Source organism: Pongo pygmaeus, chromosome 3 (genome assembly GCF_028885625.2).
Source record: "Pongo pygmaeus isolate AG05252 chromosome 3, NHGRI_mPonPyg2-v2.0_pri, whole genome shotgun sequence".
NCBI classification, from domain to species: Eukaryota; Metazoa; Chordata; class Mammalia; order Primates; family Hominidae; genus Pongo; species Pongo pygmaeus.
The window spans coordinates 95,204,257-95,231,938 of record NC_072376.2 but is presented as its reverse complement, the minus strand read 5'-3'; the positions used below and the strand labels follow the sequence as shown (position 1 = coordinate 95,231,938).

General features: G+C 37.2%; 1 protein-coding gene and 1 long non-coding RNA gene across 3 annotated transcripts; one reads left to right on the top strand and one right to left on the bottom strand.

The window, feature by feature from the left end:
• Positions 1 to 880: 880 nt before the first annotated feature.
• On the bottom strand, positions 881 to 20,536 carry THAP9 (THAP domain containing 9). 2 transcript variants are annotated; one of them, XM_054486294.2, is made up of 5 exons: positions 20,357 to 20,536; positions 16,248 to 16,443; positions 14,538 to 14,841; positions 13,241 to 13,391; positions 881 to 4,204 (listed from the first exon to the last, which is right to left on the bottom strand). In XM_054486294.2, exons 1-5 carry the CDS (start codon positions 20,434 to 20,436, stop codon positions 2,224 to 2,226), a joined length of 2,712 nt encoding a protein of 903 aa, XP_054342269.1. In that variant the 5' UTR covers positions 20,437 to 20,536; the 3' UTR covers positions 881 to 2,223. The 2 variants fall into 2 exon arrangements, with proteins under 2 accessions (XP_054342269.1, XP_063519900.1); XM_063663830.1 differs by lacking the exon at positions 20,357 to 20,536 and having other exon boundaries at positions 16,238 to 16,347.
• On the top strand, positions 20,494 to 27,682 carry LOC129035659 (uncharacterized). Its single transcript, XR_008502266.2, has 6 exons — positions 20,494 to 20,901; positions 21,012 to 21,158; positions 22,162 to 22,383; positions 23,177 to 23,250; positions 25,463 to 25,545; positions 26,384 to 27,682. It is a non-coding gene; the product is annotated as an uncharacterized LOC129035659 (long non-coding RNA).

Here is a 27,682-nt window from a genome sequence, read left to right as displayed (position 1 = left end):
TCACTTTCTTGATGGTATCGCTTCAAAGCACAAGTTAATTTTGATGAAGTCCAATTATTTTCCTTTGCTGTGCTTTAAGTGTCTTAAGAAACCACCACCTGGCCGGCACAGTGGCTCACACCTGTAATCCCAGCACTTTGGAGGCCGAGGTGGGTGCATCATGAGGTCAGGAGTTCGAGACTGCCCTGGCCAACACAGTGAAATCCTGTCTCTACTAAAAATACAAAAATTAGCCGGGCATGGTAGTGCGTGCCTGTAGTCCTAGCTACTCGGGAGGCTGAGGCAGGAGAATCGCTTGAACCCAGGAGGTGCAGGTTGTGGTGACCCAAGATCCCACCACTACACTCCAGCCTGGGCAACAGAGCGAGACTCTGTCTCAAAAAAAAAAAAAAAAAAGAAAAAAAGAAAAAGAAACCACCACCTAATCCAAATCTCAAAGATTAACTCTATATTTTCTAAAAGTTGTATAGCCTTACCTCTTCTATTTAGGTGTTTGCTTCATTTTGAGTTAATTTTTTTGCATGTGGATATCCATTTCTCCTAGCACTAGTTGTTGGAAAGCAGGATAAATTTTTAAAGGGAATGCTTTTCTCTGAAGAAAAAAATGGCCAAGATGCAAAGTAGAAATTATAACCAAACTGCCCTAAATCAAATATGAATGAATAATTTATTTCACTGTAAAGTGTATCATATCTGGTATAAGACTCCAAGCCCTTTCACAAGTGCAGGAGCAATTAACTGGGCTAAATGTAGTGATGAGACTATTCTTACCTTCTTATCTAAGAGAAATCCGTGACCTTCCAATTTTTGAATATTCACTGTCTCAATTGACCATCTCTTTCCAATTTAGCACTTAAAAGAATAATGCAAAACACTAAAATACAGACATTTGTATATTAGTCAAATGTAACACCAAAGGGCATTAGATACTACACATATGAATCTTGCTTTACATAAAGATCAGGTACAGAGCTTGGATTTATATAAGCAATAAGTTAAAGTTGGTGATTTACAAACAGGCTTCCTTTAAATAAGATTTATCCTGGTGTATTTAAATTCAATTCTATTTACAAACAACAAAAAGCACAATATTCAGACTTCTCAGCAATAAGTTTTGTATAAAATGAAGTATAAATTGGTTACATTTCAAAACTTAAGCCTTTGTTTGAGGTAGAATAAACAAACATATCAAAATACACTTTGTAAGGGGAATTTTAATCAATATACTTTTATGTTATCGTTAATCTTTTACAATTCTAAGTTTTCATATTACGATTAACTGTACTTTGGGAACGCTCATTCAGTGACAAAAAAGAGTAGATGTTTTACAACACAGGTGAATAATGTGCTTGTTTCTTCTATCTGTTAAACTATCCTCATTTGTGAAAGTAGAGTTACCTATGTTTTTCTGTTCCTCTTTTCAAATGTGGATGTGAGTGGAGAAAATTGTCCTTAGTATGCTTCCATCTTCGGATTAGGTTTCTCCCTGTTTTCTGATGAGCATTGAGCTCTTTCAAGTCAAACTAAATGTCCAGCCTATTATTCAAAAGTAATATTTCAAAGTTCAGAGATAATGGATAGTGATAAACACATTAGGTATGTTCTTTCCAGACTGCACTCCCCAGCATGGCTGTAGCACAAGGAAGAATCTCATGGCTCACGTACTTTACCTTCTGCCTGACAAAGTTTAAGCACTTCTATTTTAGGGTATCCTGGGACAAGGGGATTTTTGCAGTATTTGATATTTGCTTGAGCCTAATTTTCAAACTACAATTTTCATATTTAAGTTTTATAGGTATTGTCAATATTCTTAAGAATCGTAAACCAAAGATCTTTTAGAAATGTAGTCCAGTCATAAAAGGAGTCAATGTTTTGATAATTCATAGTTGTTGTTTTTCTTGTTTTTGAAGCAGATTGAACAAGTTACAACTGTGTCCAGTAACACTGCTTAGTCTTATAGTAGTAAATTCAAAGACAGTACCTGTTGGCTAGTTTGCTCCTACTGACCTACTGCTTTCTATATTTTGGAAAACTCATAAATGCTGCAAGCCATACCAAAAGTAGAAGCAGATTTTGTGATATGCAGAATTTGAAATTTTAATAAGTCAGAATTGCAAACTTGTCCACTGTGCAGAATGGTCAATTTATAAAATATGGTAAATTGAACTTTAAAAAATGTTGATCAAGTATTCTTAATTAAAATGTTAATATATTTTAGGTCTCTCATTTGAATGGATATCCATCGTTACTTAGCAAATGCCTGAATTTACTACTGGTATTAGCAAAACTTGAACATTTATAATCTTGTAGAGATGACCAGTGTTTCCTTGATAAAGTTTTCATATCAGTTCTCTCTGAATGATGTTTTAAAGGATTCTGTGCAACATTTTTAGCTCTGATATTTAAGAAACAGATTATTATATCCTTTAGCAACTTGACAAAGTGATTGATGGCACACACTTCTCCATCAAAGAGATGCTTATTCACATCTACAAAAAGATCAATATGCCCAGAAAGCTCATATAATATTTTCTGTTGAAGATACAATTCCCTTTGTTTAGGAACTAGTTCAAAAATTGCCATTCTTGAATGGGTTCTTACAACTCGCTCACAAATATTTATGACCCGACACAGACTTTCTGAAGGAAAATGCAAACCATTCTTCTTTTTAACAAATAATAGTGAGCCAATTTTAGAGGCTTTGAGATCCGATGCATACAGTGCAGTGATGCAGTCCTCACAAGTTAAAAGAGCTGATAACTTGTTTGCAACATAGCCAGCATCACAGATGAGATTTCGCCTATGATCTGACAGGTCTAGTAATGCCTCACTTAGTGAACAATTAGACCAGTCTTGACAAATACCCTCTTCGTGAAAGAGAGTCTTTGTAACACTGACACCATACTGACGTTGAACTGTCCAAAGCGCCAAGTCTTTCCTTCGAGCAACTGAAATGTCAAAGATGCTTACTTTGCTTAGAAAAACTTCATCTTGAAATTTGTATCTGGTCTCCAAATTATAGTAAGCTTTCTGGAATGCCATGCAGGTAGGGCTAGAACTTGTTACTAATACCTGCCTAAGCATCTTTAGAAATAATTCCAGATGATCGTGACTGAATTTGTAAGTCAGAAGATAAGGAAAAGGCATGACCTTTGGGAAAACATAATTTTGGTAGAGCCATTTTAAGCTCTCAGCATTGAGCAAAAATCCCAGGAATCCTAGTTTTTGCTTACCTTTAATTATTTGATTATTGCTAGTGTCAGATAATGTAACAAAAATAGTCTTGGCTTCAATTAACACGTGGTTTATTTTACTGTAAGTTTCAGGCAACAGAGGCCCTTTAAGTCCCTTTCCATAACAGTTCCTACTATTAAAGATGTCAAACAGATTGTTAATTAAACGTAAAAAATGGATGGTACCAATACAGTTTTGAAAAGGTGGCAGGTCTAAGGATAGCAAATATTCTAATGCACTGGCTACACTCTCACTAAAGAGTTGGGTGGCACAATTCACTTTCAGTACATGATTTTTCAAATTTGCAAGTGTACTTGGTATTCTTTCCATATTTGATAATTGCTGTTCCTCCAGTGCTACTAAGTCCACAAGGTGCTGCCAATGTGCTATGCCATTAATAAACTGAATGCTTTGAAAATTCTGAAATGCATTTCTTATTAATCTTAGCAAGTGGCAAGAGTCAAAGAAGTATGCAATCTGTTGACTAGAAGATGAAGGATGCTGAAATGTACATTTCATGTCGTCTCCATCAATATGTATCCCCAATGCTTTTGCCATCTGAACACTATGTGCTGTGGCATCAGATGTAACAGCCAGAACTGTGATTCCTATGTCACTCAGTTTACCAATAGTCAGACGAAGCAGCTGAGCTTGCAAATATCCAGATGCTCTGTTTACAAAAAAATAACCAAGAGGTGTTCTCCAATGGCCAAAAATACCCACTGCCATTAACAAAACAGTTTCTGAAGCAAGTGGCGTTTCATCAGCATCAAGTTTTCCAAGACCAAAGTCCATAAACCCCTGCAAACTGTGACTGCTAGGATCCCACTGAAGCTGTTGCTTGAGAGGTATACTTTTTATTAACAATGAACAGTACTGATAGAGCTGATCTCCATTCTCTACTCTTCGTTGAAGAAAAGAAAAAATGTTGCTGTTGAAACCTGGACTGGGTTGGCATTTGGATAACCACCTAGAATACATAAAAAGTGAAAGAAAACTCAAAGAGAAATAAAAAGACAAATGGGAAAATGCCTTAAGCACTATTATAGTCTCCCATCCCTGTAGAAATAAAGCCAAGTATATAAGCAGCCAAATTCTATAGACATTTTGAATGGTAAATTCATCGTTACAATAAAATAGTAAGATAAACTTAGAAACACAAAGTAGTATTTTAAGATGCAAACATCCAACATATTTTTAATTTCTCATTTATTCTTTAAAAAGTAAACCAACTAACCAGTTTGTTCTAACTGATCTTTTTATATTGTAAATCATAAACAAATCTTACCTGTAAATTCACTGAAACGAGAAAACTGCTGAATGTGAAGGAACCTTTGAGAACATCTAGTACATCTACCTCATTTTACAAATCAGGAAACTGGGACAGAGGGAGAGGTTAAGCGACTTGGCCCATAATGTACTGTTAGTTATGAACGAATGTGAAACCTGGCTTTCCCGATGCCCAGGGGTTTAGTGCATTTCTCTCTTTACAGCCTCAAAATTACGCCCTTAAAGGCATATAACAAGTGTGCATCTGCACCCCTATACAACCTACCTGTGCTACTATCTTAGGAGTTCTTTCATAGTATCCCTGCTCTTCTCAGACTGCTAATTATTTTCTTCCTATAATGGTGTCTATCTTTGGAATTCTTCTTACTTCTAGTTTACTCTTTCTAACTTGTTATAGATCAGGAAAGAAAACAGCCACATTTAATAATTGTCTAAAACTAAAGGGATTCTGAGGGAGAGACTAGGATGTTCACCTGCAACATATACTTTTGTAACTCAAATGTCTGTTAAGTTAAATTTCTGATTTTTTGGCTATATTCTAAGGCAACCAAGGCTTCCTCCTGGACAGCTGACCTCTACTTAATTGAGAGTTTAATGTTCTTCCCTAAGTATTTTGGGATAGGGCTTTCCAAATATTTTAGGTGCCAGCTAGAAGTTTCATAAACAAAATTCACCCTTAGTACATACTACGAACTTACACCTATGTGACACACACACACAGAGTTGACTTCTGAACTAAACGGCATGGGTACACTTATACATGACTTTTTTTTCAACCAAATGCATGGAGAGAAAATACAGTATTTATAGGATGCAAAACTTGCATATACAGACAGCCAACTTTTCATATACATAGGTTCTGCAGCACTGTCTACAAGACTTGTGTATGCATGGATTTTGTTATACTGGCACAAGTTGGGGGTGTCCTAGAACTAATCCCCCACATATACCAAGGGATGACTGTAATAATTTAAATAAATATAAATATATTTATATATACTTAAATGGCAATTATGACCCACTAATTTCATGATGCATTAATAGGTTTAAAAAACACACTTATAGGCCAGGCATGGTGGCTCATGCCTATAATCTCAGCACTTTGGGAGGCTGAGGTGGGCAAATCACCTGAGGTCAGGAGTTCGAGACCAGCCTGGCCAACATGGTGAAACCTCATCTCTACTAAAAATACAAAAATTAGCTGGGCATGGTGGCGCGCACCTGTAATCCAGCCACTCAGGAGGCTGAAGCAGGAGAAGTGCTTGAACGTGGGAGGCAGAGGTTGCAGTGAGCCGAGATTGTGTCACTGCATTCCAGCCTGGGCGACGAGGCAAAACTGTCTCAAAACAAAACAAAACAAAACAATAACATACTTACAGGATGGCAAAAGACATACCTTGACTATAAGTAGGTTATAATCTATTTAGAAGACAAAAGTATTTGTTGTTTGTATATTAAAATAGGGCAAACCAGAAATAAGGCCACACACCTATGACAATCTGATCTTCGACAAAGTTGACAAAAACAAGCAAAAGGGAAGACTCCCTATTCAATAAATGGTGCTGGGGTAACTGGCTAGCCATATGCAGAAGACTGAAGCTGGACCCTTACGCCACATACAAAAATTAACTCATGATGGATTAAAAGACTTACATGTAAAACTCAAAACTATAAAAACCCTGGAAGGCAACCGAGGCAATACCATCCCGGACATACGAACGGTAAAAGATTTCATGACAAAGACACCAAAGCAATCATAACAAAAGCAAAAATTGACAGGTGGGATCTAATTAAGCTAAAGAGCTCCTGCACAGCAAAAGAAAATGTCAACAGTAAACAGACATCCTACAGAATGGGAGAAAATATTTGCAAACTGTGCATCTGACAAAAGCCTAATATACAGCATCTATAAGGAACTTAAACAAATTTACAAGAGAAAATTGTTAAAAAGTGGGCAAAGGACATGAACAGACACTTTTCAAAAGACATACATGCCACCAACAAGCATATGAAAAAAAGCTCAACATCACCAATCGTTAAGAGAAATGCAAATCAAAACCATAATGAGATACTATCCCACACCAGTCAGAATGACTATTATTAAAAAGTCAACAAATAATAGATGCTGGCAAGATTGTGGACAAATGGGAAAACTTACTTATACACTGTTGGTGGGAGTGTAAATTAATTCAATTATTGTGGAAAGTGATTCCTCAAAGGGCTAAAAGTGAACTATGATTTTATCCAGCAATCCCATTACTGGTTATATACCCAGAGGAATATAAATTATTCTACCATAAACACACATGCATGCAAATTTTCACTGCAGCACTATTCACTATAGCAAAGACATGGAACAACCTGAATCTCCATCAATGACACACTGAATAAAGAAAATGTAGTACATACACACCATGGAATACTATGTAGCCATAAAAAAGAATGAGATCATGTCTTTTGCAGCAACATGGATGGAGCTGAAGGCTATTTATCCTCAGCAAACTAACAGGAACAGAAAACCAAATACTGCATGTTCTCACTTATAAGTGGGAGCTAAATGATAAAAACCTGGCTAGGCACCGTGGCTTACGCCTGTAATCCCAGCACTTTGGGAGGCCGAGGGAGGCAGATGACCTGAGGTCAGGAGTTTGAGACCAGCCTGGCCAATATGGTGAAACCCCATCTTTACTAAAAATACACAAATTAGCCAGGCTCAGTGGTGTGTGCCTATAATCCCAGCTACTTGGGAGGCTGAGGCAGGAGAATCACTTGAACCTGGGAGGTGAAGGTTGCAGTGAGCCAAGATTACACCATTACACTCTACACTCCAGTCTGGGCAACAGAGCGAAACTCTGTCTCAAAAAAAAAAAAAAAAGATGAGAACTTATACACAAGAAAGAAAACAACAGACACTGGGGTCTACTCGAGGGTGGAGGTTGGGATGAAATAATCTGTACAACAAACCCCCGTGACATGAGTTTACCTATGTAACAAACCTTCACATGTACCCCTGAACCTAAAATTAAAAGATTAAAAAAAAAAGGAAAAATAGTAAGACAATGACTCAACAGTATAGCAGTGCTACAGCACACTAGAATGTTGAAAGCTCTTTCCAGGTGTGTCACCGAATTTTAATTGTTTAAAATTTATTTTTTTTACATTAGGATTCTCAAATGAGCACCAAGGATGCTAACTGTGTTGCATATGTGGTACATATATAACAAAGCACTTAATGTCCCTATGTAATTTTATTTTAAATGGGGTTAAAAAAACAACCAACTTATGTTCTGCTGAGTTTGATTTTTAAATGGAAATCTCAATGGTATCTGAATATCTACAGCTACTAGAACAATGTCATGAACATGAAGCAGAATGGTATGTGGATTTGTTGATTTATTTTTTAAAGTTTTTATAAGAAAGAGTAGGCATATCCAAACCAAGTTCATGAGTTAGAACGGTAAGGAGATAATTTCTCCTTTAAATCTCTTTTCGTCTCTGAAAATAAAAAAATTTTCTTATGATCATAAAAAAAAGACACATTCTTCTTTTTAAAAAAACTGAATATAGAAAGTATAAAGAAGAAAGTAAAAGTTACTGTTAATGTCTTTATGTATACATACCTAGATATAATTTTCAAAACTGTATACTGAACCTATTTTTCACTTAATGGTAATTAGGTTTCACATATTTTTCCACACCCTTAAATATCAACCTCCAGCAACACTTTAAATGTGTACACAGTATATACCACAGTATAGTTAAATGAAAAACAACCAACTCAAATCGAAGGACATCTTGATAATTTCAAATTTTTAGATAACAGTACCACAATGTGTATATGTATGCATGTGCACCCATACACATATACATATTTATGTCATTTGTGTAATTCCTAGGAATAACATGCCAAGGTAAACTTACTTATATTTTAATAAGAAATTTAAGACAAATTTTGGATTTCAGCTGCACATAATTGGGTAGGTCAATTTACAATTCATATTTCCAAATTGTCCTTGCAAAAGTTCAAAGCAATTTTCATTTATACTCTCATCAACATGATATTTTAAATTAACAAACCAATATACAATAACTTAGTTATGGAATGATTATAGGGAGTCACTTGGGTGGCCTAAAATTCTGCCTGGGAAAAATATAGTCCTAGAGATCTACAGTGCTAAATGTTTTTCTGTTAAGACTTTTAGCTACTCCCACTGTTGTTACTTTTGATTCTCTCACAGCAGGTAACCTATAGAGGGAGTTGGTTTACTAAACTGCAGTGAATATAAACCAAAAATTAGAAACAGAGGAAATATAAATAAGGAGCAACTGTGCCAGCATTTTCTATCTATGACCAAGATCACACTAAATATATCACTATTATAACAAGGAAAGTTAAGGATATTAAGACTTAATTTCAAAGGATTTGTGAAAATAAATTACCTTAAAGACCCCAAACACTGAAAATTGTAAAAACACAGCTTTGGGAAAGTTTTGGACATAAAGAATCCAGGGAGAACTGAAAAAGGATCCAACATCAGTAAAGAGAAAATTAGAGAAATATCTGATGTAGCTAAGACTAGAGAAAGATATAGACAATTAGAAATTCATGAGGCACCCTATCTAACCGAACCAAAGGTTTTAAAAAAATTTAAGTCTAGTTTGGTCTGTCATCGTCTAATTGTTAACCATCTAATTGTTTCTCCATCATTATGGAGAGAAAGACAACAGTTTTGACCACAAATCTGGTACTGCATTTTTCTAGTTACTTACTTTTCCTGGTAGGTGACTGGTCACATTTTCTCCTTTCTTCCCAAATCTAATAATGCCTTCCTCCTCAACTCTCAGTTAATAACTTTGAGAAAACAGAAGCAATGCAATAAAAACTCATTTTCCTGCTGAGTGTGGTGGTGCACGTCTGTAGTTCTAGCTACTCAGGGAGGCTGACTGGACGACTGCTTGAGCCCAGAAGTTCAAGGCCAATCTGGGCAACACAGTGAGACCCCATCTTTTTTTTTGAGACGGAATCTCGCTTTGTCACCCAGGCTAGTGTGCAGTGGTGCAATCTCGGCTCACTGCAAGCTCCGCCTCCTGGGTTCACGCCATTCTCCTGCCTCAGCCTCCCAAGTAGCTGGGACTACAGGCACCTGCCCCATGCCCGGCTAATTTTTTTATTTTTTTAGTAGAGATGGCGTTTCACCATGTTAGCCACGGTGGTCTCAATCTCCTGACCTCATGATCCGCCCGCCTCAGCCTCCGAAAGTGCTGGGATTACAGGCATGAGTCACCGTGCCCAGCCGAGACCCCATCTTTTTAAAAGACAAAACTCATTTTCCTACTACCAAATCTGTTAACCTATTGTATCTATACTTCTGCCTTTCTTCCTGTTTCAATGGATGAACGGTCCCAATACCTTAAGGTCATACTTCCTTCCACAGTGGTGTTGGATGTCATCCTCCTGCAATTATCATTTCTCTTATACATCGCCAATTTTCTTTTCTCTCTTGGATCATTCCCATAAACATGCGAACACGCTGGGACATGTGCCATCTCAACAAACACCCTCCCCTCAATGCATGTTCCTTTCTACCTACAGACCCATCTCTACTCTCCTTCATAGCAAAACTCCACGGAAGAGCCCACAATCATTTTCTCTGCTTCTTCACCTTTAGTCTCTCTTAATCCCACTCCAGCCAGGTTTACCTCTCCACCACTCTACTATAACTGCTTTTGTCATGGTCATCAATGACCTTCATCTTGCAAAATCCAATGGTCAATTATCTGTCCTCATCTTACCTGATCTCCCAGCAGCATTTGACATAGTGGACTACTCCCTCCTTGAAATACTTTCTACACTTGGCTTCCAGGCCATCACAATCTCCTGGTTTTCCTCCTGCCTCACTGGCCGCTCCTGATCAATAAATATTTATTGAATAAATATTAAATATAATGATTATAAAGATCTAAGACTTAAGATAACTGTGTTAAAAACATCACTTTTTATATGGGAAAATAAATGGAAACGTATATACCATTAATATAAGAATCTTATATTAATATAATATAATCTTACATTAATATAAGAAAATAAACGGAAGCTCTACATACCATTAATATAACAGAACACTATATGGCCACTAAAACAAAATTTTATTGGTAGGTAAATAGTTTTTTTTTTTTTTAACTTGGAGGATATACACAAAACTGCTAATTGTAGTTATCTTGTGGGATTAGGGGAAGGGAAGTACTGTGTTTTTCACTTTCTGGTATTTATGTACTTATATACTGTTTGAATGTTTTATAACAAACATATATTACTATCATACTAAACAATATACCTTACTTATAGGCAAAGTACCTAAAGAAATGAGCAACTGTTTGAGTACTGGAATTATAAATCTAAATATATAATGTTACAGCAAAGGTCACAAAATGCAAAATGACATGAAGAGAGAAAAGATAAATGTGCGCTGGAATTACCAGGAAGATTTAATCTAGGAGTTGATGCAGAACTATGGGAAATGAAGAAAACCATGAAAAAGAAAAGATAAGAAGTTACGTGAAATCTCTTATATAAACCATAGTGAAATACCATTAAGTAATGCTTTAAAACCAGTGTAGAAGAGATTGAAAAGGTATATGCTTCTCAACACAAAGAAAAGATAAATGTTTGGATTTATAAATGATGGATATTTTAATTACCCTGATTTGATCATTACAAATTATATATATGTATCAAAATATCGTATGTACCCCCAGAATATGTACAACTATCAGAAAACAAAAAAAAACAAAAAGGTATAGGAGGAGAAATTATCAACAGAGTACCTATAAAACTCTCTTGCTTAGCAAAAAGTGAATATTTATAAATAAGTATAATATCTAGCTTGAATGGTAAAATCACATTATGAAAGAGTAAGCCTTATATACAAATGTTCATCAAAATATATGAAAAAACAATTATAACCCCAAAATGGAAACAATAGAAATGTCCAATAGCTGGAGAACGTCAGAGTTAAGTAGGGTAGGACTACCTGATATCATGCAGCTATTAAAACTTGTCTATAAAGAGTTCAAAATAACATTATAGATAAAAGGCATACATAATAAAGTAATAAAAGGCTGGTTGGAAATTTATTTACAAAAGATCATAACTATGTAAACACTAATAAATCTAAGTGCACACACACACAAACACACACACAGAGGAAGGAAATACTCTAAATGTTAACAGTAATTGTTTATATATAATGTATGGGAATAATAAATTTTTCCTCTTTAAATTTTTTTAGAAGAGCAGCCCTCTGAAGGTCAATTAGAAGAGCAGCCCACTCTGAAGGTCAATTATTTTTAAATCTTTTATTGGTAGTATTATTGTAATAGTGTGTATAGAGGAAAATCTACAATTTTTTATAAAGGAATCTGGGCTGGGCACAGTGGCTTATGTCTGTAATCCCAGCACTTTGGGAGGCCGAGGTGGGTGGTTCACGAGATCAGGAGTTCAAAATTAGCCTGGCCAACACGGTGAAATCCCACCTCTACTAAAAATATAAAAATTAGCTGGGTGTGGTGGTGGACGCCTGTAATCTCAGCTACTCGGGAGGCTGAGGCAGGAGAATGGGTCGAACCTGGGAGGTGGAGGTTGCAGTCAGCCAAGATCTCGCACCACTGCACTCTAGCCTGAGCGACAGAGCAAGACCCCATCTCAAAAAAAAAAAAAAGGTATCTATAAAACTAGGCTGGGCATGGTGGCTTATGCCTATAATCCCAGCACTTTGGGAAGCCAAGGCGGGTAGATCACTTGAGGCCAGGGGTTCGAGATCAGCCTGGCCAACAAAGCAAAGCAAAACCCCATCTCTACTAAAAATACAAAATAGTAGCTGGGTGTGGTGGCACATGCCTGTAATCCCAACTACTCAGTAGGAGGTTGAGGCATGAGAATTGCTTGAACCTGGAAGGCAAGGTTGCAGTGAGCCGAGATCATGCCACTGTGCTGTATGCAGCCTGGGTGACAAAGCAAGACTCAGTCTCCAAATAAAAAAAAAATAAATAAATAAGGAATCTGTAAAACTAGTGGTAAAAACAGTAAAAATTAAGAATTCAGTATTAAATTTATAAGACATTACTAGAAAATCATTGTTATTTGCTCCACACTAAGAGAATTATAAATGCATCTATCCATTTTAATCACAAATCCTAAAAAATTATTTATCAAAATCTGTTCCCTGGACAACCTACATTGGCATCAACTGCAGTGCTTATGAAAAATGCAGATTTTTTTGTGCTTTGCCTAAGACCAATGGCGATCAATCCAGAACTGTTCTAGATTTTCCAGGATCATCAGATATTAAACTACTGAAGTATACTAGAAATTCCAATATTTCAGGATTCAAATTTTATCTACCCAGAGTGTCTGGGAGATGCAAAAAACTTGTCATACTATGTGTCTCCATTTTGTTGGTGAAAATATTGCTGTTGTGATAATAGGCAAATACCACCTAGAAGTTTTTGAAAAACAAAAATGGGCTAATAATGGGAGTCCATTTTTTCATTAGTCCATTTTTTCATTTTTTAAATGGGAGTATGAGTACTAATAGCCTTAATAAGTAAAATGTGACAAAAGAATATGGTTTAACATCTAAAGAGTAATTAACATGTAATCAACAAGATGTCTTGACAAGAAAGACACTTTTAAAAAATAAAAAAGTAATTCACTTACGTTCTGAGGATAGAAGAATGAGGCAGCTTCAGAATCTTTCTTACATAATCATAGACTTTGCTACTGCACAAGTAGAGTGTACATGCAAATTGTTTCATTTCTGTGGAGTACTCATCTGTTTCTCTCCAATTATATAACTCCCACTTAAAATCTGTTAAAATAAATTTTTTTATTCTTTGTGATGAATAGTAAAATTTTCAGGTACAGATTATAGCATTTGGATATAAAATGCACTGGGCATCAAAATTCAAATACAAATATAGTTGCACGTTAATTAAGTCTATTCAGAGGTTAATATCCACTTAGGGCCCCTTGACCAATTTATTCGGTTCATCTGGAATCATTTCACTAGAGGGAAGAAAAAATTTTCAACTTGAATTATGTTTTACTGTTCAGTGGCAGCCTGAGAGGAGAGATTTTTAGAGGAAGTGAAAATAAAATGAGGACATTTATTTTATTTTGTTCCCTGCTATTTATCTGAGGGTGAAAATTAGATATGAAAAACATTTCTGGGGATAGGGTACTATTCAGACTGAACAAAGCATCTTGCCTAATATAGAGAGAAAAAAAAAAATTTTGTTCCTGGTGGGGATTCCTATTTATGACCTCTAGTCCCCTCTTGGAAAAACATAAAATATTCTCCTCCTTTGGAGATAGCTACTCTTTTCTAAAAACAGGACACATTTCTCTTTTCCTAGAATGTAAGTCCAAATCTCTGCTGCTTTCATCAAAGAATAAGTTGGCAATTTTTATTTTGCCCTTTTTCAAATATCTTAGTTCACAAAGAGGACTAGGTAGCCTTTCCATGGGTTTATAGTCTACTCTATAGAATATTTTAGAAAAAAAATGTGGAGATACACAATTTCCAAGCTCAAAGAAATTCTGCAAACTAGTACAACTCTACTGCAAAAAGACTTTGGTAAAATTATGTAGCAGCTAAAACTGTTTATAATGAATTTGCAGTAGCAAATGGGTAAGAGCTACTACAAAAAGTGAAAAGTGCAGAACAGAAAATGGTATAAACCATATGGTTTCATCTCTGGGTAGTGGGATTACACATTATTTTAATTACTTAAATATTTCTTTGCTTTTCCTATAATAAATGTTACTTTTATAACTGGAAAACCATATGATATAAAAGAATTTTGGTGATCAATTTTCATTCTTCTTAAGCTACTGAGACTTTCACTTCCCAACTGAAAGCATGTTTTCATAGGTAAGAACAAAATAAATACTTAATGGTACCTCAGAAAAATAGCTATTTTTGTAAATACTACAGGTTACTAGGGGGAAGTACCTGAAAATTGAGCTCGTAGCAGACACTCTGTTTCTTCAGAAAGTAGTTTCTCTTCTACAAGTGCATCAATTAATCGTAAACTCTTTCTCTTCTTGATCATCCTGTAGTTCTTTACGGAGATAAGTCTTTTTTTGGACACTTGTAACATTTGTTGCACCTCAGCCAGTTTCTCTGCACCTATCGTCAAAGGTGTCTTTAAACTATAGTTATGGTCCTCAGTAGCAACTTCTTGAGAATTGTCTGGAAGAGGTTGTTTTAGGATTTTTTGTCTTGCTTTACCTTTAAGATGTACACCTTGAGGAATCTATGACAGATATATAAAATTAAAGTTATTTTAGAAATAATCACACAGAAGAGTATCTGTAAAAATACCCTAAATACAAAACACTAATCTGGTTGCTGTGGAGAGTTAGTTAGGAAAGAAAAGGTCATAATCTCTGAATGTTTTAACGTATAGTTTATAGGGAAATAGAAACAGGCTTTTTTTTTTTTTTTTTTTTTGAACTACACAGAAATATTAATGTGATGTTGAAAGTTTCTGAAATAAAGTAACTAGAGAAAGGTGGTAGTAAACTGGGATGGCTTCATGGAAGTGAGTTTTAAGCAGTTCTTAGAAGGTACAACAACATGGTTAATGAAGGTGACAGAGAAGTTATTTGTGCAAAAAAGAGGGCACAGTGGACAGAGCATGGCTTTGGAATTAAGACTGACCTGGGTTTGAATCTTAGCTCCCTCAATTAGCTGTCACATAAGCTCTACAATCCCTTGTGTCCTCATCTGTAAATTGTGGATAATAATACAGGATTCTTTTGAAGATACAATATAAGAATTTATGTAAATCTCCTGGCACAATGCCTGGATCATTGTAGCTCTCAATACATGGCAGCCATTATTGATTTTACACAAAAGTATGAAAGCAGGCAAATTTATCACATATATAGTAAGTATATATGGTTTGAAAAGAGAATTCAGGGCAGTTAAAAATGTACAAATCAATTCATAGGAAGCTCTTGGAACTTGGTGAGTTTGAATTTGACACCAACTAAATACTTCCGAATAGGGGAATGAGATAAACCAATACTGAAAGAAGGAGACTCTGACGATTAAGAGGAAAGTAAGGCTAGTGTCAGGATAGAACAGTTAGGTGACTATCACAGACTGTGCAGAAAGTCAAAGCCCATGTGTCAGAGTTGTGGTTAAGGGGTAAAAGGATAAAATAAAAACAGTCATAGGAAACAGAAGAATATCATACCAATACTGGTGACTCACTCATAGAAAGTTTCATTATTTCCCACATACTTCCTGTATCAACGTTAATAATTAGGTATATTTTTGATCAAGATAAATAACATTATTAGGAGGAACCAAAAAACATAGATAATTTCAAAGTACTATGAAAGCTGTCTCATACTTAACAAAAGCCTGTATTCTAAGGCTATTTATATCTACCAGTTGATTTTTGCAATTGGTTAGTAACCTTTATATGTATCTAGACAAATGATTTGCATTTATATCGTTTTTTAAAAGCTCCAGAACAAATGTTAATATATATAATTTTTTTAAAAAATTTTCAAAGCATTTAAAATCTATTACTGGATTTAAGACTCGGGATTTTTTTTGTCTGCAAATTCTAGCTATAATGGGGGCTATCTTGATTTTTAAAGGCTCTGTAAATTTTCATTTTGTTGACTTACACCTACATTTAAATACCTTGTATAGAGAAACAGAAGGCACAGCTCCTTTTTTCAGCTTTCTTCTTATGCCATATGACTCAAAGTCACTTTCTTGAAAATGTTTGGAACACAGTATTGCACCTGGTCCTGGAATCCAAATCTTTTTGCTTCTGGGGTCCACACGATTAACAGCCCTGATCCATTTTGAGCGCTGTATGGTATCAGTTGGAAATCTATGGCAATCACATTAAAGTTCCATTAACATGAAAATATTATAGTAATATTACAGTAGTATTTATTATATAAACCCATTATTTTACTGCTTTATAGAAACATAAAGCCAAGTGAATTAAAAGTTTAATTTACTTAGTTCATTTTTCAAAGTTCTTTGATTTTTTTAATCCAAAAGTTCAATATCTGATTTTGTCCTTGTCAATCATAGAGGGGCAATTCTCATATTAAAAATCCTAGTATATTTTGTCTTCACTTCCTACACTTAACAGAATTTGCTCAAATTTAAATGGTTAAAGAATATATGCATCTTTTCCTTTCCTGTAGTGATTTTAAACTATTTGGTACTCTTCCTTTCAAGAAGTGGAGCCTGGCTGGGTGCAGTGGCTCATGCCTGTAATCCCAACACTTTGGGAGGCTGAGGCGGGAGGATCAGAGGTCAGGAGTTCAAGACCAGCCTGGACAACATGGTGAAACCCCGTCTCTACTAAACATACAAAAAATTAGCCGGGCGTGGTGGCGGGTGCCTGTAATCCCAGGTACTGGGGAGGCTGAGGCAGGAGAATCTCTTGAATCCGTAGGTGGAGGTTGCAGTGAGCCGAGATCGCACCATTGCACTCCAGCCTGGGCAACAAGAGTGAAACTCCGTCACCAAAAAAAAAAAAAGTGGAGCCTAATTCCCCTCCCCTTGAGTGAGTATGGGCTAGAGTTAGTGATTTGCTAAGGAACGGAAAAAGAACATGTGACAGTAAGTGACCACAGACTATGTCATAAAGGAACAAGGTTTCCTCCTTGCTGTCTGTAGAGAATGGTTTGCTCTGGGGTAAGGTATCTGGCATGTTATAAAGCAGTCCTGTGGAGAAAACTAGTTGGTGAGGAGCTGAGGCCTCCAGTCAAAGGCCATGTTGAGTTAGTCTTTTTGAAAGCAGTTGACTTCAGCCTTCAGATGACTGCAATCTTATGAGATACTGTAACATCCAGCTACACTCCTGAATTCCTGACCCTCAGAAATGTGTGAGATAAAAATGTTTATACTGAATTTTGAGGTAACTTGTTATGCAGCAGTAGAAAACAAGACAAGTATATTTACTATATTCAGTTTTTTCATGTTTAAAGGCACTACTTTTTCCTAGCCTTGATTATAAAAATTACCTTGCATTTATTTATTTTTCAATCCAAGCCAAATTATGTTTAGAAACTTGGCCAGGCGTGGTGGCTCACGCCTGTAATCCCAACACTTTGGGAGGCCGAGGCGGGTGGATCACTTGAGGTCAGGAGTTCAAGACCAGCCTGGACAACATGGTGAAACCCTGTCTCTGATAAAAATACAAAACTAGCTGGGCATGGTGGCTCCCATCTGTAATCCCAGCTACTAGGGAGGCTGAGGCCGGAGAATCGCTTGACCCTGGGAGGCGGAAGTTGCAGTGTACCAAGATAGTGCCACTGCCCTCCAGCCTGGGCGACAGCAAGATTGCATCTCAAAAAAAAAAAAAAAAAAAGAAAAAGAAACTTGTGAAATTAACACAATAAAAATCACAAAACTACTCTTTCTGCCCTTTCTACTTTGACGTATCTTAGAGACAGACTTACAGGTAACTATGCTTTTTGTGTATTTTAATTTAGACTTTAAAGCACATAGTTACTAGAACTGAGATTGGTATAAATTTTATTTCTCAGCTAAATGCTACAAAAATATAGCAGCATGGTAAAACCTAATTCTGAGATACTCTCTCAATCACCTTGAGGAAGAACTCTGAATTGGAAAACCTGTATTTAAGCTTCAGTGACCTTCTACCAGCTATATGGTATTAGACACATCTCTCAATCTTAGAACTTCCTCACAGGGCTGTAGTAAGAGTGTATGAGGCTACAAATGTATTCAAAATCACTTTGTAAACTGTAAAGTACTATCCAAAGTTCGGTCTTTCCTAAGAATAACTAATTCTATTTCTGGGATTATAATTTTATTGTTCTGAGAAGATGATGATACTTGATCAAGGGAAAATGAACAGGGAATTCTTTTTCCAATAAGGTTGGGGCAAATCTATCTTTTTTCACTGAGTTCTTTTCTAACTCATGGAACATATTTTGCAAGGGAGCTTTTCCACAGATTAGGTATAGTCTCTAAATGTGCAAGGAACCCTCAAAAGTTGGCTGGTCCAACAACTTCTATTACTAGCGTGGTCCTCTGACGCAAAGCTTCCCAACAGGTATGCCTAGTGAGTACAGCTGTTGATATTCTTAGCCCATGGGGTGGCCTGGGACACCCGAGTAGTTACTTGAAGGCAGCCCCAAACAGTGCTATAGGTTTGCCCCAAAGTATTGAACAATTATTTCCTATGCGTAAAATGCTATGAAAAAGGTTGGGGCCGGGCAGGGTGGCTCAATTATTTCCTATGCGTAAAATGCTATGTAAAAGGTTGGGGCCGGGCAGGGTGGCTCATGCCTGTCATCCCAGCCCAGAAGTTGGAGACCAACCGGGGCAACACACTGAGACCTCATCTCTGCCAAAAAAAAAAAATAGCCAGGGTGGTGGCCTGTGCCTGTAGTCTCATGAGGCTGAGGTGGGAGGATCACTTGAGCCTGGGAGATAGAGGCTGCGCTGAGCTGTGATAGTGTCATTGCTCTCCAGCCTGGGCGACAAAGTGAGACCCTGTCTCCAAAAAAAGAAAAAAAAAAAAAAAAAAAGAAGGAAAATGTTGGGAAATATTGTAATCTAACTAGCATAACTAGTTTTGAGTTCTGGAAAAAATTAATTTGGTAATAATACCATTTTTAAAGCATTCACCTTGTGTGCTACATATGCTATAAAGTCTTACGTTTTGGTTTTACAAAATTCTACAAGGCAGGTTTTTATTCCTCTTACAGAAGAAGAAACCAAGACCCAGAGCCAAGTACAGACATCGGTAAATAATCAATTAAAATTGGAATTCATGTCTCCCTAGTTTAAAACTACCTCTATCACAAGAAAAATCCTAAATCAATTATGGTCTCACATACACAATGAGTTGGTTCACAGTTAACAATTTAGGTGGAGGAATCAGCCCTATTTAAAAAACAGAAAATAAAAAAACAAATCATTGAATTTTATACATAGTCTACCATACATAGTCCAAACTCCTTAACCTGGCATTTAAATTTTTAAAACGGTTTGTTTCTCAGGTACTTTTCCACTCCTCTATATTTGCACTTTCTATCCTTTACATTTTCCCATGCCATTCCTAACTACCCTCTTCCTAAGCCCCCCTTTCCAACCACAAAGTTCTTTTTGATCTTTCCATAAATCTGCTCCTTTTGTCTGTGAGGATCTATTTTACCCACTTTTCTACTTGCTAGTATATCCTGAATACTGATTTGAATGACCTATACCAGTCTGAACCATGGATATGAGTTCAGATAAGACTGGTCTGAAATTCTTCCCCACTGTCGAGCCAAATGAAACTTCCCTGCCATGTTCAAATCCAGCCAGAATCGGACCGGCCTTGCAAAGCTCAGCTAATAGCACTTAAGAACTTGCAATGTCAGGCAGTACAGGAGAAAACTGATCTGTACTCGTGCTCAGGAAGACGCCACACACACACTTCAACCGTTGTCCTAAACTGCCTTCCCTTCCGGCCTCCTCGCTTCAAATAATAAGACCATCCAATTAATGGAGGACTCCTTTCGCGTAACTCTCCCTAAAGCGGTAGGCGGTGCGAGAACCGGCTACTCAGAGGTAAACACTGGGTGGGAAGAGAGAGAAACTCAATTCTCACAGTGCCCCAATTCCGCTCCCACGCCCCGACGCTGCGCACGTCACGTCGCGTCACACACGCGGCGCGACCCACAGTGCGGCCCGGCCCCGCCCCACGCCGCGCCACGGCCCGCCGGGCCCCGCAGGGAGTTCGAGGGCTCCGAGGCTGCTCCCATACGCACTGGTGGAAGGAGAGGCCGCGTTCCCGGCTGAGCACGGTGTCACGGGTGCTGCAGCCCACTGCGGAGCAACTTCGGGTCATCTTCTTGTTACGTGGGGCCCCACCTTCGGGGTTCCCGCGACAGCATGAATCACGACCACTTTAGCTCCGCCCGTTGACTCTGCGGCTACGACCTTTATTTGTCAGGAAAGGCGGGCTTTAGAGGCGCGGGACTTCCACACTTCCTCTCCGAAGGCCCTGCGCCGGTGCCGTAGCCAATGACAGACCACGTTGTGTCCCAGCAGCCAATCGGAAGGGCCTGGTCCTGAAGTCGTGCACTTGACCGCTCCTCCCTCCGCGTTGGAGGCGGAATAGTGGGTTTTGCTGCAACCGGTTTTGTTTCTGTTTTCACCCATTCTGGCACAATCCGGCGCCATCGTCCTTCTTGTGAGGCCAAGCCTGAAAATGCGAAGCAGAGAGGCAGAACCAAAATTGAGGCGAATCCGGGAACCTGCCAATGGGTCTCCGGGTGCGGTCTCTGAAACTGGAGGATATCAGGAGGAAAGGGTATGGAAGAGGGATAAAACACGGTGCCCTAGGTGTGTTGAAGACAGAGTCAGGCCAAAAATATATGATTTACTGAGATGCGTGTCGTGTTCTTGCGCTTTATCTTGTAGCTCTCCGATGCGGAGAGAATGGGGAAGCTCTTGGCATGGTTGGCTGTAGGTGTGTGATACCGGAGGAGCAGGAGTCAAATAGGATACGCCGACTTTTAATTCAAGGAACCCTTTTCTGAAACACTTTGCCACAATGAAGGAAATAAGGTAAGGTTCTTGGGGCTCCTTAGTAGTAATAGGGGCAGGGGACAAGGGGCAATTAAGTGGTTTTGGTTGGGAATGAGGCATTATGAATAGCTTTCAGGAGGTAGAGCTTAGAACAATGTCTTAGTTATAAGCTCTTATGTTTGAGGAAGAGATTTCAATTTGCTTAGAAGGAAACGGGCCAGTGGGTTTTTGTCTCTGAGAAGGAGATCCTTAGCATACAGAAAACAGAGAAGGGTTTGCAACTTTTCCGTTTCTTTGTATAGCACACAAAGATAATTCCAAATATCCAGGCCTAACAAGATTGCTTCTTTTTCCTCTTTGTGTTTACTTTGTCCAGATTACAGCCGAAAAGATACATATTAAGGTATTACTTATTCACACCAGTTTTCCATTATAATATGCTTATATCTTCTCTGAATGGAATTAATAGCTTTTGGTTATGGTTCCTTAAAAGTCACATGGCCTAAGGATAGATAGTCAAGGAACTTTGGAAAAATTCGTCCCTGGGGGATGTGCAGGGCAAATACTTTTTGGCTGTAAGATGTGTGCAGAGAGTAAGAACTGGATTTAAATACTGTAAGTTGGTTGGGCTGTTAGAGCCTTTTCCTACTCAACCAATTAAGACCCGAATGAGGCTGAATAAAAATAACATTGTTTTTAGCTATTTAAAGAAAAAATTAGTTGCCTTATATTTTTGTAACAGTTTTACTCAGATATAATTCTCATACCATATAACTAACTGGTTTAAAGTGTACAATTCAGTGGGTTTTAGTATATGCACAGAATTGTGGAACAGTCACAATCAATATTAGAACATTTTCATCACTCCAAAAAGAAACCTCATTCTTATTAGCAGCACCTCCAAATATTCCCCCACCCCGCTTCAGCAACCACTAATTTAGTTTCTGTGTGCCTATGCCTGCTCTGTACATTTCATGTAAATGGAATTATGAACTAATATATGGTCTTTCTGACTGGCTTCTTTCACTTGGAATGTTTTCAGAGTTCATCCATCTTATAGCACGTATCAGTACTTTATTTTTTATTGCTGAATCGTATTCCATTTTATGGATGTAGCAGATTTTGTTTATCCGTTCAACAGTTGGTGGACATTTGGATTGTTTCCAATTTTTTTTTTTTTTTTACTATTGTGAACATTCGTGTGCAAGTTTTTGTGTGGACAGATGTTTTCATTTTCCTGATTACACACCTAAGAGTGGAATTGGTGAGTCATAAGATAACTGTGTTTAACTTCTTTGAGGAAGTGCCAGATCATTTTCCCTAGTGGCTGCACCATTTTACATTCCCACCAGCAGTGGATGAGGCTGCCAGTTTCTCCACATTTTTGTGCGTGTGAAGTGGCTGTCTCATCGTGGTGTTTGCCTTTTCTTAAGGACTCAAAAGTTTGCAGATACAGGCATTCACTTGCCATTTTCTTAAGGTAGAGTTGAAAGTACTGCTGCCAGTTCATCATCTGAAATGAAGGCTGTTTTCTTTCCTGTTTAATTGGATTGCAACTATTTGCCTTTCCTAAAGATGAAATAGTGTGCTTCTCACATTATTCTGACAACATTTCTTTAATTATTAATTTCAAATGAATTTCTGAAAACTGCTTTTATCAGAACAGATTTACTTAAATGAAGGCAATAGCCGCAAGGGGTCACTGCTCTAGATATTTACTTCTGCATAGGAAATAAGTAATCCTTTATAGATGGAATTTTTTTTTCTTAGTTGTATTTTTGTATCTTTACATTTATTTATAACTTATATGTGCTCTTTTTGTTGTTGTGATTATTTTACTGTTGACATTGAAGTTCTCAATTTGATCATTTGGTTATATCATTGCTTCTAGTAACTTCATATCCAGTGATTAAACCTTTTCACTGCTGTTCACATAATGAACCGTTGTGATTATTGAATACTTAAATGAGGATATGCAAGCTGTATTAAAGATAGTGTTATTTGCAAAGGCATTGACTATTGCACAAAAAATTTTAAAAGAAAATATCTCTTTTCAGGAATTGTACTCTCAGAAATGTTGAGAAAAGATACATGGGTCTTGGAAGATAATTACTCAAAATATGCAGGGAAGGTAGTATATCTTTCTATTTTAAATGTATTAAGTATTCCTGGAACTATAGCAGTGAGTTGGAAATGGAGGATTGTCCAAGTAAAAAACATTTATTAAGGCTTTAATGAAATCTGATTACCTATTTTATGGTATAGAATCTCATTAATTGTCCACTTGGAAAAAATAACAACAACTAATATTTATTTATTGGCCAGTTACTATGGGCCACAAATTATGCTGAGCTTTTTATTATTTTATTTTATTTTTTGAGATGGGGTCTCCCTCTGTCACCCAGGCTGGAGTGCAGTGGCGCAATCTCAGCTCACTGCAACCTCTGTCTTCCAGGCCCAAGCAATCTTCCCACCTCAGCTTCCTAAGTAGCTGGGACCACAGGCATGTACCACTACACCTGGCTACTTTTTTTTTGTATTTTTGGTAGAGACAGGGTTTTACCATGTTGCCCAGGCTGCTAAGCTTTTTGTATAGAGTATATAGCAAGAGTTGGTTTTCTTAAACAATATTTATTTCTTATAATAACTCTATGAAAGCAGGTATAGACTTCTTGCTTTCTAGGGTTGGTATCTTGCTTGTTGAGCACCTACCCTTTTGTGTTGCCGAATTTTTCATTGTTTGAGGTCCGTCTTTTGTTTCAGAAAGCCATGGAGTTTTGAAATTATTGTTATATCATTATTTGTTACATAATTATTTCTACTTCTAGAATCTCATGCTAACTTGGAAGTGTCTTCTCAGCATTAAGCCTGATATGGAGGGGCAGCTACACCCTAATATACTCCAAAACTAGTTATGCTTTGTTTTATACGTAATGCTTCTGTTATTAGACAAGTGGTTTCCAACTATCAGAAGCAGTGCTAGGACTTAAAGGAAAAGGGGGAGTGTTTTTTCTTCTAATAGAGCTTTTGAGCAGTGATGAAAGGAAAACAAGAAGACTCAAAAGATTATAAATCTCAGGCACGAATTAGTGTTCTGCCAATTAGGAACATTCTGATTGCTTGACAAGGTCTATATTTTGCTGATGAGGAGTAGAAGCCTGTGGGAGGTGGGGGTGGAAGCAGCAGAAGGAAAAGAGAAGCAAGTATTTAGTAAAATGTATTCATCATAGTGGATAAAAATCAAGCTTTGGGGAAAAAGATCAAACTCCTTCAATGATGCTGTACATCTGTACCTTTACTCCATCCTATGGCAAATATTTGTATAACTGCACAGAAGAAATTGGACAATATTGCTTGAAAAATTCTTAGAAAGTTCAACTTTCCAAGTTAGTATCACCCCAAGGAAAATTATATGAGTAGGAATACTTAATTTCTAGCCATACTCTAGTTCCAATCAGCTTCTGTAAGTAGCTGGAACTGCAGGCGTGTGCCACCACACCTGGCTAATTTTTTGTATTTTTGGTAGAGAAGGGATTTTGCCATATTGCCCAGGCTGCTAAGATTTTTATATATAGTATATAGAAAGAGTTGGTTTTCTTGGCCAGGCACGGTGGCTCGCACCTGTAATCCCAGCACTTTGAGAGGCTAAGGCAGGTGGATCACCTGAGCTCAGGAGTTCAAGACCAGCCTGGCCAACATGGCGAAACACTGTCTCTACTAAAAATACAAAAATTAGCCGGGCATGGTGGCACGCACCTGTAACTCCAGCTACTTGGGAGGCCAAGGCAGGAGAACCACTTGAACCCAGGAGGTGGAGGTTGCAGTGGGCCAAGATTGGCCACTGCACTCCAGCCTGGGTGACAGAGCAAGACTTTGTCTCAAAAAAGAAAGAGTTGGTTCTGTTAAACAATATTTATTTCTCATAATAACCCTATGAAAGCAGATACAGACTTCTGGCTTTTTAGGATTGGTATCTCACTTGTTGAACACCTACCCTTTTGTCAGATGTATAGCAGGTTAACAAAGTCGATACAGTGATACACTTGACATAATCTTTGTTCTGAGTTTTTTTCCCAATTATAGTAAAATTGGAGGTCTTAACTGTTCTACATTAGATAAATATATGTATTTGTTTTAAAGAGCTAAGCAATGAGAATCTTAATGACTAGAGCTGAAGTTCAAGAAATAAATGTCCAATGATTAAACTTTTTCCACTGCTGTTCACATCATGATTTGTTGTGATTAATGTATGTGGATGAGGACATAATAGAAAAAGAAAATCATGAGGCTTGTATATATTGTGTTTCTGCACAATGAGTTCCTTTGAATGTTTTTCGTTTTAGGAATAAAATTGAAGGGTGTTTTTCTTAGAGAACATCATTTGTCATATTTATTTGATCAAGAAGTTGAAGATTTATGTAACAAGGTATGGGACTTACAAATTTATTTTGATAAAAGAACACAGAAAAGGTCAGATATGAGCAGAAAATTGACATTTATTTCAGCCTAATGTGGATACTGTACGCTGAATTAAAAATTTCTTTTCCTTACTCTTCCAGATTTTAAAGATAAGTATTATTTCAAAATGGTATTTTTTTAATTAATAGATTCAATTCAGGAAAGGCACTGGAGCGGGTGGAGCTTTTAACTTTGACAGTCTCACTCTGTTGCCCAGGCTGGAGTGCAGTGACACAATCTCTGCTCACTGCAATCTCTGCCTCCTGGGTTCAAATAGTTATTGTGGCCCAGCTTCCCAAGTGGCTGGGATTAGAGGCGCATGCCACCACACCCAGCTAATTTTTTTTATTAAGTAGAGACCATGTTTTGCCATGTTGGCCAGACTGGTCTCAAACTTCCAGCCACCTACCTCAGCCTCCCAAAGTGCTGAGATTATAGTCATGAGCCACTACACCTGGCTGTTGGTTATCTTTTCTTAGAAATAATAATATAATCTTTTCAACACCTGATATTCTTAAAGATCCAGGGTTTACAAATGACTGTTAGATATGCCAAGGATGACTATCCTATAACTTAAGGAACTGTTCAGGAACAGCAGAAAAGAAGGTGATAGGAAACTGGGAATCTTAAATCTAATACTAGTTCTGTCATTAATTAGGCTTGTTATTGTAGGTGTTTCTCAAATTTAAGAAAATATGAGGGGTCTTGAAAAAGTGCATGGAAAATGCATATCATGAAAAACTTATGCATGGATTTCAAAATTTTTGGACCAAAATAAACTAATTTGTTATAACATGTCTGAACAGGATCTAGTTTGAAGCACTAAGAAGAATAAGACATCAGTTTGAAAAGAGGCTCTATCAGAACAACACGAATTCTGCTAAAATTGAAGCAAGAACAAACATCAAATATATGTTGACACTTGGGTGGAAGAATGGTGAACTAATTGATGCTTTATGAAAAGTTGATAGGGACAATGCTCCAAAGAAATCAGTTTACAAACGGATAACTCGTTTTAAGAAGGAATAAGGTAATGTTGAAGAAGAAACCCACAGTGGCAGATCATCCACATCAGTTTGTGAGAAAAAAGTTAGTTCATGGCATAATTGAAGAAAACCAACAATTAACAGCAGAAACAACAGCCAACACCATAGACATCTCAGTTGGTTCACCTTACACAATTTTGACTGGAAAAGTTCAGCAAACTTTATACCTGATAGGTACCAAAACCATTGCACCCAGATCAGCTACAGACAAGAACAGAGCTTTCAATGGAAATTTTAAATAAGTGGGATCAGGATCCTGAAGCCTTTCATTGAAAAATTGTAACAGGAGATAAAACATGGCTTCACCAGCGCAATCCTGAAGACAAAACACAAAGCAGTGGTTACCAAGATAAGTAGTTCAGTCAAAGCACAAGAGGACTGGTTGAGAGCAAAGGTCATGGCAACAGCTTTTGAATGCTCAAGGCATTTTGCTTGTTGACTTTCTGTAGGGCCAAAGAATGGTAACGTGCTTATCATGGGAGTGTTTTGAGAAACTTAGCCAAAGCTTCAGCAGAAAAATCCCCGAGAAAGACCAGAGAGTTCTTCACCACAATGTTCCTGCTCATCCCTCTCATCAAACAAGGGCATTTTGCAAGAGTTTTGATGGGAAATCACTAGGCATCCACCCTACAGTCCTGGTTTGGCACCTTCTGGCTTTTTGTTTCCTAATCTTAAAAAAATTGTTAAGGGCAGTACATTTTTCTCAAGTTAATGTAAAAAGAAACTGCATTGATGTAGATAAATTCCCAGAACTCTCAGTTCTTTAGGGATGGACTAAATAGCTGGTATCATCACTTACAAAAGTGTCTTGAATGCTATAGAGCTAATGTTCAGAAATATAGTTTATATTTTTATCTTTTAACCATTTTTCCACAAACTTTTTGAAGTCTCCTTGAATATGTACCATTTATAAAGGGGAAAAATTCTGTGACTACTCATGTTGACTTAATGCTGACTTAATTTTCTATTTTGTAAATATATACAAACAAGTTGATACAAAGTTTGTTTATAGCCCTTAAACAAATTTGTGAAATAAATGCATTCAGAAACAAACTAAAA

Excerpts from the sequence above, each read along its gene's own strand:
- THAP9 (XM_054486294.2), bottom strand. The coding sequence starts at position 20,436 with ATGACCCGAAGTTGCTCCGCAGTGGGCTGCAGCACCCGTGACACCGTG. Across the intron at positions 14,842-16,247 it reads CTTCTGTTTCTCTATACAAG|ATTCCTCAAGGTGTACATCT; the intron begins GTATTTAAATGT and ends TATCTGTCATAG. Across the intron at positions 13,392-14,537 it reads GCTACGAGCTCAATTTTCAG|ATTTTAAGTGGGAGTTATAT; the intron begins GTACTTCCCCCT and ends TTATTTTAACAG.